Source organism: Anarhichas minor, unplaced genomic scaffold (genome assembly GCF_050575085.1).
Source record: "Anarhichas minor isolate MPS153535 unplaced genomic scaffold, ASM5057508v1 ptg000009l, whole genome shotgun sequence".
Taxonomy (NCBI): Eukaryota; Metazoa; Chordata; class Actinopteri; order Perciformes; family Anarhichadidae; genus Anarhichas; species Anarhichas minor.
Window position 1 is genome coordinate 4,320,001 of NW_027466455.1, and position 9,576 is coordinate 4,329,576.

The 9,576-nt window shown below is 42.0% G+C and overlaps 2 protein-coding genes and 1 long non-coding RNA gene across 5 annotated transcripts in view; 2 read left to right on the forward strand and 1 right to left on the reverse strand.

Moving 5' to 3' along the window:
* Window positions 1-319, forward strand: part of taf6l (TAF6-like RNA polymerase II, p300/CBP-associated factor (PCAF)-associated factor) — a 12,057-nt gene extending 11,738 nt beyond the window's left edge. Inside the window, exon 12 of the mRNA XM_076087160.1 lies at window positions 1-319. This exon is cut by the window's left edge and continues 910 nt beyond it. The gene's annotated coding sequence lies outside the window, so the exon portion shown is untranslated.
* Window positions 1-4,021, reverse strand: part of LOC142946091 (uncharacterized) — a 6,524-nt gene extending 2,503 nt beyond the window's left edge. The window contains exons 1-2 of the long non-coding RNA XR_012952994.1: window positions 2,037-4,021; window positions 1-1,624 (exon numbers count right to left, since the gene is read on the reverse strand). The exon at window positions 1-1,624 is cut by the window's left edge and continues 2,503 nt beyond it. This is a non-coding gene — a long non-coding RNA (uncharacterized LOC142946091). The remainder of the gene's footprint in view (window positions 1,625-2,036) is intronic.
* On the forward strand, window positions 453-6,313 carry kcnk7 (potassium channel, subfamily K, member 7). Of its 3 annotated transcripts, none has more exons than XM_076087163.1 (4): window positions 453-1,606; window positions 1,879-2,274; window positions 3,639-3,948; window positions 4,562-6,313. In XM_076087163.1, exons 1-3 carry the CDS (start codon window positions 1,270-1,272, stop codon window positions 3,905-3,907), a joined length of 1,002 nt encoding a protein of 333 aa, XP_075943278.1. In that variant the 5' UTR covers window positions 453-1,269; the 3' UTR covers window positions 3,908-3,948; window positions 4,562-6,313. The 3 variants fall into 3 exon arrangements, with proteins under 3 accessions (XP_075943278.1, XP_075943277.1, XP_075943276.1); XM_076087162.1 differs by having other exon boundaries at window positions 4,607-6,313; XM_076087161.1 differs by having other exon boundaries at window positions 3,639-6,313.
* Window positions 6,314-9,576: the final 3,263 nt, after the last annotated feature.

The following is a 9,576-nucleotide window of genomic DNA, read 5'->3' on the forward strand; positions in this document are numbered from 1 at the left end:
AGTGTTGTCTGAGAATGTTTTTGGCATTTTTGCTGTATGTTTGAGACATGATAAATTTATAAAGTTAATTATTTTTCTTTATCGGTTCAGTCAGCTAATCATTTGAGCACTATGCTCATCAGAGTAAAATGAGATTAAGGGCTTCTCATCAACCGTCGCACTATTTTCAGTGAATGCAGTCTAAACCTTCTGCGGCACTATTTCTGTGACTGAATCCCTGCTGAGGAGCAATGACAGTATTTAGGTCTGCTGCGTGTTTGGAGGTTTGACATCTTGTACATAGCTGTTGTTATTGCTGAATAAAACATTTTCTCTAGGAGTTTCTCACCACCTGTCCTACATACAGTACCTCTACCTTTCTGTTGTTGCTTTGTTTCTCTAGTCAGTTTGTGTCTATATATAGTTTTTTTTTTTTTAAAGTTATTTTTCGTCTGTTTGTTTTGCCCCTCTTTGTAGTCGTTTTGAGTCTCTTTGTAGTTCTGCGTCTCTTTGTGGTCGTTTTGAGTCTCTTTGTAGTTCTGCGTCTATTTGTGGTCGTTTTGAGTCTCTTTGTAGTTCTGCGTCTATTTGTGGTCGTTTTGAGTCTCTTTGTAGTTCTGCGTCTCTTTGTGGTCGTTTTGAGTCTCTTTGTAGTCGTTTTGAGTCTCTTTGTAGTTCTGCGTCTCTTTGTGGTCGTTTTGAGTCTCTTTGTAGTTCTGCGTCTCTTTATGGTCGTTTTGAGTCTCTTTGTAGTTATGCGTCTATTTGTAGTCGTTTTGAGTCTCTTTGTAGTTCTGCGTCTCTTTGTAGTCGTTTTGAGTCTCTTTGTAGTTATGCGTCTCTTTGTAGTTATGCGTCTCTTTGTAGTCGTTTTGAGTCTCTTTGTAGTTCTGCGTCTCTTTGTAGTCATTTTGAGTCTCTTTGTAGTTGTTTTGAATCTCTTGGTAGTTGCTTTGGAGTCACGAGTGATTTTTTGTGTCTGGTCGTTTTGCCCTGTCTCAGTCATTGTGAGTCTCTTTGCAGCTGTTTTGCATCTCCTGTGTAGTTGTTTTGTGTCTCTTTGTAGTTTTGTGTTTCTTTGTGGTCATTTTGAGTCTCTTGGTTGGTATGTTTCTCTTTGAGTGACATTTTGTGAAGGGCAGGGGGGCTCCTGACACTTTGGGCCCTGTTGGCCTCTAGCCCAGTAGACCCGTTCAGTAATCCATCCATGGTGAACCGCTCTACCTTTCTAAATATTTAAAGCCTAACTAGCTTTCAGTATCTGGTTGCAGTCTGGAGAGGAACACAACAATGGCCCAGCTCGGGTCTTCGCTGGGACTGTTCTGCCAGGTCAATGCGTTTGCCTGCCTGCTTCTCTGCTACCTGCTCTTCATTCTGCTGGGAGGTCTGGTGTTCACGGTGGTGGAGAAGCCCGTGGAGGTGGAGCTGAGGGCCGAGGTGGAGGAGCTGCGTCGCTCCTTCCTGCGGGAAAACCCCTGCGTCCGAGAGAGCGGGCTGAGCGAGCTGCTGGGGAACGCTCTCTCCGCTCACCAGAGCGACTTAGCGGTTCTGAAGGCCGACGCCGATGAGAGACGCTATGATTTCGTGTCGTCGCTCTACTTTGTCATCGTCACTCTGACCACCATGGGTAAGCCACTCAAGAAACCTGCCGAGATTTAAAATAGGGATGCAACTTTTTATATTGATCACAATTTATCACAGTGATGTAAAGCAGCAAATCCTCACATTGGTCAACCAGGATTTTTTTTTTGCTTGAATATTTTCAGGCTATGTTTGCAGCAATAACCTTCAAAACATTGTGGTCTATCTGTACCACATCCCTTCTTTACAGGGTACCAATGTATTTGCGACAACTCGTGCTATCTCCCCTGTAGACCTCTTCCCTCTTTTCTTCCTCAGGTTCTGACTCTTACACCCCCAAATCAGACGAAGCCAAGCTCTTCTGCATCTTCTACTGCGCCCTGGGGATCCCCCTCACCCTGTTCCTCCTCACCCTCCTCTCCAACCTCCTCCTCCCCACGGTCACCCACGCTCCCGTCCACCACCTGCACACTTACTGGGGTTTGCCCTACACCCGGGCCGCCTTCGTCCACGTCGGCCTCCTCTCCGTGCTCGTCCTCTCCTTCCTTTTCCTCCTCCCGGCCCTCCTGGTCTGTGCAATGGAGCCCGACTGGAGCTTCCTGGATGCTCTTTTCTTCTGCTTTGTCGTCCTGAGCACCGTCGGCCAGGGACAAAATTCTCTGGGGAGAAACTGGGAGCCGTCAGCCAAGGAGACACTCCAACTCCTCACCACATGTAAGTGCAGACACTCCAACTCCTCACCACATGTAAGTGCACATCTGCACTTACATGTGGTGAGGAGTTGGAGTGTCTCCTTGGCTCCTTTTTATAAACTATTGCATTATGTTAGTTTTTATCTCTGCCAGGAGTTCATGTGCGTGTCTGCGTGCATGTGTCCGTGAGTGAGTGTGCACCTATGTGTCTATCTACGGCTAATCTCTCATTCTGCTGCAGTAAACTGCATCATATTTTCGGTGGCCAGTTATGGCTGCATGCCTCTTGTGTTTGCGCTGACTCACATTTTCTCAAAACACCTTTTATCGACAGTTTTATACTTCCACTGACTGCCTGCTGACTCCTCCTTCTCGCTTAACCGGCCCCTGGCTGGGAGGGGCCGCTAGTGATAACACGGCTGAGTGCATCTCCGACCCCCATCTGCTACTCTGAGACACAGTGGGGGAATAAATAGTAGTTGTTGTTTTGGATGGTGTGTTTGGCTAACAGCTAACTGAACTACCAGTACACACACTGCTGTACCTCACCACCACTCAGCCGCAGCTAAGAGACAACAGAGAATTTTTTAGCCTCTTTTAGCTTGTTTTGGCCTTTAAACAAATGTGTTTTCCAGCAGCAGCAGGCAGCTGTTTTTAGCTAAAAGGTTCTGATAAAGCCACTGTACTCAACCTGCTGAGCACCAAATATCAGACAGACACAGTTAGAGACCAGCTGGTGAACATAATGGAGCATTTAGCAGCTAAAGAGACAGATATTTTTCCCAGGAAGTGGTGGAGACTAAAAAACAGAGCTAAAAGGAGAGTCAATATTGGACTTAAATGTCTGAGTTTTGCCCCAAACTGGCCAAAAAAACTAAACGAAATAAGATTGATGCAGCTTAAAGAAAAGATCAGCACTAAAACCATTAATGTTATTGTGTATGACAGCAGTGTAAGAAAGGCTCTAACAAATGAAATGTCACCATTCATGGAATGAATTACATACGAGGCACTTTCAGGCCCATTGGCAGAATTTTAGAAGTAATCCTGGAGTCTAAATTCCCCAATTACTTTTTTTGACAATCATTTTAAAATAATTTTCTTTATTCATTTAATTGTTCACTCATATATTCTGTAATTTTCATTTGACCACTTGATTATGTGAATGCTGTTTATTTTTTTGCACATTCCACGCAATCAGAATTAGCCTTAAAAACGCATATCATTTTGTGCATGGTTGTACAACATAACTCCACCATTGTAATAATACAATATTTTTTAAAAGCACATTTGAAAATATATTTTTTAATATAACTATATGTTGACATATATGTTATATTATGTCAACATAATATAACATGTTGACAGGCTGGACATTCTCCACAGGTTACCTGCTGGTGGGCCTGGTGGTGATCATCACCTTCAAGGATACTGTCCTGCAGGTTCCCCGGGTCTGTGCGGTGATAAGGCTCTTCTCTGGTCTGCATTATGCGGAGCTGGAAGGTGTCTACCTCAGTGAACTGACATTTAGTGAAGAAAGCTGTGAGGAGCCTCAGTACTCCCAGTCCATCTGCACCGTCTTCTCCACTCCACTAGAGCTGACGGGCCCCGCTGTCGTACACAGAGCCAGAACCTCAACTCCCGAAACCCCCTGACCTTCACAGCTGGACCCCAGCTTCTGACTTGCAACCGTTGTGTAAGTCAGAAGTGTTTCTTTTTTTCGTTTTCTTTTCACTGCCTTCTGGATTACTGGATGTCAGATGCATTCATTTTTGGCCACATGGGGGCAGTAGAACAATCTGAAAAAACACAACATTTACACAGTATGTCCTTTTTAACGTTGGTGAACAGACGCCACATCTAAATGGCTTGTTGAGTCACATGTTTTCTGATGGTGAAACAAAAAACAGACTTATTTCACAGTTGGTGGGATATGTGAGAAATGTGTGCACAAACACTGAAACAGAATTTGTCATGATACTTCCCTCTTAAATGAGCAGGTAGCAGGTACAACAAGTGACCACAAGATGTCACTAATAACTAATGTCCAGCTGCAGGTCTGTGTGAAGACTAAGAAACAGCATGGGCTGATTTACACACTGAATCCATCATTAATTCTTTATTTTATTTACATTTGTGCCCCTTAGCTATGTTGGTATTAATATGTTTGGATGTCAGATAAAAGCTGCTGAATGACCATATAATATTCCAGCACAAACTGAGCCTCACGCTGTTTGTACAACCAGGTTCTTCCCAAACAACTCTCCAACTCTGCCTTTTTAATTTACTCCGTTATTACCTCCACCAAGGAGGTTGTGTTTATGTTTTTTATGTGTGTGTGTGTTTGACTGCAGGATTACAGAGAAACAACAGCCCCGATTCTCATGAAATTTGGTGGAAGGGTGTAGCATGGACCAAGGAGGAACCCATTCAATTTTGGAATGGATCCAAATCACAGATTGGATACATTTCACACATACATCAAACATTTCAGGTTTGTTGACTTCAGTGTGACCTCCAAATAAAGTGGTTTGTATAATCTGAATAAAGCGTTGGATTGTTTCCAACCAGTGTGATTGTCTGACTGCTCCGGTCAAACGCCCCATCAGATTTCATTGTAGCAACGGATGTATTGTAGCATCAGCAATTATTTCGGTGAGTCCAGTGTTATCATACTTCATGTTGTAATAAAGCAGAGTCCCACACTGATTAAAGAATCGATGCAGCGGATCCAGAGATCTCATCTTTTTTTATTTTTTTATTCCAGACATTCTTCTTTCTTGTCAAAATGCACGTCAACGGTTCACAGCTGGGTGGGAGATTTGGGCGTGTTCAAGCCCCCAGGAAGAGCACGGGGCTTTTTGAAGCAAACTATACATCGTGGCATTGTGGATGGAATGTGGAATTACAATTTCCGGGTCAGTCACAAGATGCTATTCGGCCCAAAATACTTTTCCCCCGTAGAATTACATTGGGGAACAGACATTTGTAAATCACTTGAACTCTTGAATATACCTTATTTATATCATTAGGTCTTAAAAATTGTAAAATGCACTAATAGCTAAATCCAGAGTTCTTTTTCTTCCTCCTGTAAGTGAGCCTGAGACAGTGTGGCTGGGAGGCGGGGTTAAAGGAAACGCTAGTGAGCATGCTCTTTACGGAAGATCGGCAGAAGATCTGAGTCATTTTATACTCTTGAGTTGAACTTTTTTTTGAGCAACTTTCATATTAAGAACAGAACCCCGCCTCCAACGCTGTATCCAGTTTTATTTGAGATGCATGGGGGTGTTATGCTAGTAGTGGCTAACGTAGCCTGAAGGTTCGAGCGGAGATGAGCAGCTACAGAGGTCTGCTAAACTCACTTCTTTCTAACTCCACACCTCCAGATTTTTTTTACTTTTCAAACTTGTATTCTTCAGACCCAACTGATGCTGACTGTAGTAAATTTAGGTTTAGAAGTGTGTTTTAGGATTTGTAATTAGAAGTGTTTCTAGTAGGATTTATAGCACCTTAGAAGTGGTTAGTAAAATGTTAGCAAGTACTTGGGTTATACCAAATATGCTTGTAAAGCTTGTCAAAGACTTTGCCAGAGTTGCAGATTCTTATCGGATGTATGGTATGTTTACAGTATGTTTACCATAGAAGTGTTAAGCCATAAAAGACAGTCATTGAATGTATTCAACTGTGAAGAATAGCCAAGGGTCAGACAGATTTCTAAACAGGCATTACAGGGACACGCAGAAGGAACATCACACCCGCGCGAGGGTCCTCCAGCTGGCTGATGCGAGAAGGAGGAGCTAGCTGGATTTAGCCAATAGAAACAAAGGCGGACATTTTGTGACTTTTTACGAACTATATAAGGAAATTCAGAGAGGATTCGGCCTGTTCATCTCATTTCATCCAGGCAGGTAACCAGCTTCCTGGCTGTGGTGTGTATGGCTGCTTTTCCGCGGATCATATTTCTATATCGATACTGTAAATATTTCCATAGATTCTGTAAATAATGTACTTCACTTTGCAATTGTTTTAGCTTCTGTAGTATTAAATACTTTTGATTATAATTGGAAGCGGCTGACTTTTTGGCATGGCTGGACCAAGTATGGTTTCTCCCACAGTTTCGAGAGGTTCTTGAACCTAACAGACTCAAGTGACATCACTTGAGGACTTTTAAAATACTTCACACAACTCCCTTTGGAGACACTGAGGGCTTTATACAACTTTTGTGTCTCATTAACAGTACTTCCCATGGAAACACACTTGAATGTGTAAAATCAGTGGAGTTCCCCTTTAAGATCACAATTTGCTCCCAAGCTTTAAATATGGACAGAAACACAGCTTCAGAAATCCAGAAGTTCCCCTAAAATCAAAATCGCTGTAGATTGACCTCCCTCACTCTTCTCCACAGATCCTCTGCTTTGTTTTAAAGTGATTTGGATTGAATGCTCCTTTTAATGAACCGTCTGAAGGTGCAGAGTACTTTACTTGGAGCCGTAACAGAGGCCCGTTGTGTGTTCCCTTCTCCTACTATGGCTGTGTTTGTACAAGGCACAGAGGACTGTGGGAGGGAGCCACCGTCAATCTGAGCTTGTGCCCAGCACTGCCAGCCCTCGCCCATCCCTACCAACACACACACACACACACACACTCGCTTATACTCATGTATGTAGTTATCAATCTTGTAAGTTCACCTCCTTGTCCTGTCAAGTGTATACATTTAGATTATAGGGTTACACATATTTCCTAGTAGTGTGTAATAATGCGTCTTGTAAAAAAATATTGTTATACCACTGTCACTATTGCAATTATTCAGTGAAAGCCTTGAGGCTAATAAATCAACTTTTCAATATTAATTTTGAATATTAAAAGTGAGCATTTGAGGGTTGTTTCACCTTGAGCACTGACTGACATTTATTCAGTCTCAGTCCAGATCACATGCAAATATGAATTAATGCATACAACACTGATATTGTTATCAGCCTAAATCAATTGTACCTGGCCCCAAAGATATAATAATGCAAATCAGAATAATAAAGGTATTCAAACTAGATTTTCACACAGGAAACTGCTACAAGACAGGGCAACAAGTTTAGGGTACAACCGCCTCCGTACTCTAATAGTTCAAATTCAAGTCTGCAGTTAAATTAGCAACAACCACATGCAGGTACCATGGGACTATTGGATGGACTATTAATTCGAAGAAACACTGACATTTTGAGCGGTTTGCTAATGTTGAGAGGTCGAGGATGTTCTAGCTTAGACTGAAGGCAGGGGAGAGGAATGAAGAGTCCGCTTACCCTTTGAAACTATTTCTTTCACTTCTGATTAAGCTAGGCTAACTGTTTCTCCCTGCTCCCATCTTTATACTGAACTAGACTAAACCAACTACTTGTTGGTTACAGTTTGTAAAAATATGGAAAATTGGAAGTAAAAGCAGCAAACCAGCTAAGCCGGGGGAAGTTTTTTTTAGACAACAAATATGGATTTTAAGTTGTTACAGTCATAAAGCAGGAAATGGGGGTTTATCAATTGTTTTGTTGGTGTGTTTTCAGCTGAGTCACTCTTGAGTGCCTTCTTATGTCCTCGTCCTCCAGTCAACAGTCTGTAGCGCTGTGCTGAGGCAGAGACACAGAGATGACTGATGGTCATCTTGTGATGGCCGGTCACCAGGCTCATCAGAGCTGGGTCAAACACCGTGTCACATACCACGGACAACTGTTGTCCCCGGCTGCCTTGTGCCTTTGGGACACAACCATGTTGCCTCAAGGGAAGTGAGTATACAGCTAACCGTAACAGTACAACTGTTAGCTCCCTGCTAATGCTAACACTACCACTGTTCCTAACTTTAAAGCTGCACTAAACAATATTTTTAAGAGAACAATAGGTTAAATTACTATATGTAATGTGAAAAGCATCACTTGTAGTTTATTATAAGGAGAAATATGTATGAACAATTATACCCTTAATATCTGTGTGAGACAACAATATGGTGAAGGAATGGTTTAGCTTCTTTTAGCTGGTTGTTTTGGTTTTAATGGCCCTCAACTTTACTGTTTCTGTTCAACTTGGTTTCCAGCAGCAGCTACAGCAGCTTTCACAGTAAAAGCTCTGATGCTACCCATCCAGTACCAAACAGGTCAACATAGTGTAGCATTAAGCCGCTAAAGAGACGGATATTTTGGCAACATGAACAAAGCAATAAAAGTAAAAGCGAGTACTGGACTAATATCATTCCAAAAGAATGCTAATGGTGTTTCTTATATACTGGATGTGTAAACAGGCAATGGCATCAAATTTACAAGGCAAAACTTAATAATGGAGTACTCGAGGCACAAACAGTGTATTTCAAAAGCAGCCAATAGAAAAACGGGAATAGTGAGAAAAAAAGAAGAGCTACAAGATAAAGTAGTCTGTGTACATAATATTGTAAAAAGGCAATTACACATGGTTTAGATGAACAGTAGTGAGTGTAGTTTGAACATGAGTATAAACTGGATGTAAATGATCAAGACACAAAGGTTGTTTCATGTATTACTGACCAGCTCAAATGTTACCAACAGATTAAAGGGCCGTTATCAGTTGTCATTGGGAGCATAGGTTTGAGGTGGTATGGCCCTACCCTACCTACTAATTGGCTCAGTAGGTTGTTTTTATCTGATGGTAAGCTGGATCAACGCAGGTAGTTTGAAAATTGTTGGGCTGCAATCTTGAGTGGCCGTAGTAATTATGACGGGACGGGAGCAAAGGAGGAAGTCCGGTGTATAAAGTGTGACAAAGTCCGCTAAGGGAAGAGGTCGGGGTGGATGGATGGTCCAAACAAACACAGAACTTTCACCCATGATTTAGTTGTGAAACCAAAGTCAACATGTTGACTTATTGTAAGTGAACTTGCGTACGTAGTTACGTAACAAATTATCAACAAATTAAATACTTATTTTAACCCAAATCATGATTTTTTTCCAAAACCTAACCAAGTAGTTTTGTTGCCTAAACTTAACCAAGTAATTCACAATGTTCACGTTTACGTCACATGTTGACCACGTGTGTAAAACTGCGACGTTTCGCACCGTCACTTAACGCTTCACTGCGTCTTTTAGAACCACAGTCAAGTATTTGCAAACATAGCGGAGAATGTTATTTTTATCCTGAGCCACAGTGTAAAATAATTATATCATGAAAACATATATTTATGTCCTTTGATGACAAACGATACCCCAGCATCTCATGGTGCGTAGAGAGTCTGCTCAAAGGTCATACATGTGACTGTGCCGTAGACTGTTGCCACATGGCTGCAGGGACAGCACAACGTTCTGTGACCTTATTAATA

What these genes read in the sequence shown, in the direction of transcription:
- kcnk7 (XM_076087161.1), top strand. Translation starts at nt 1,270, where the DNA reads ATGGCCCAGCTCGGGTCTTCGCTGGGACTGTTCTGCCAGGTCAATGCG. An exon ending in CGTCACTCTGACCACCATGG is followed by an intron (nt 1,607 to 1,878) that starts GTAAGCCACTCA and finishes TTTCTTCCTCAG; the next exon opens with GTTCTGACTCTTACACCCCC. An exon ending in ACTCCAACTCCTCACCACAT is followed by an intron (nt 2,275 to 3,638) that starts GTAAGTGCAGAC and finishes CATTCTCCACAG; the next exon opens with GTTACCTGCTGGTGGGCCTG.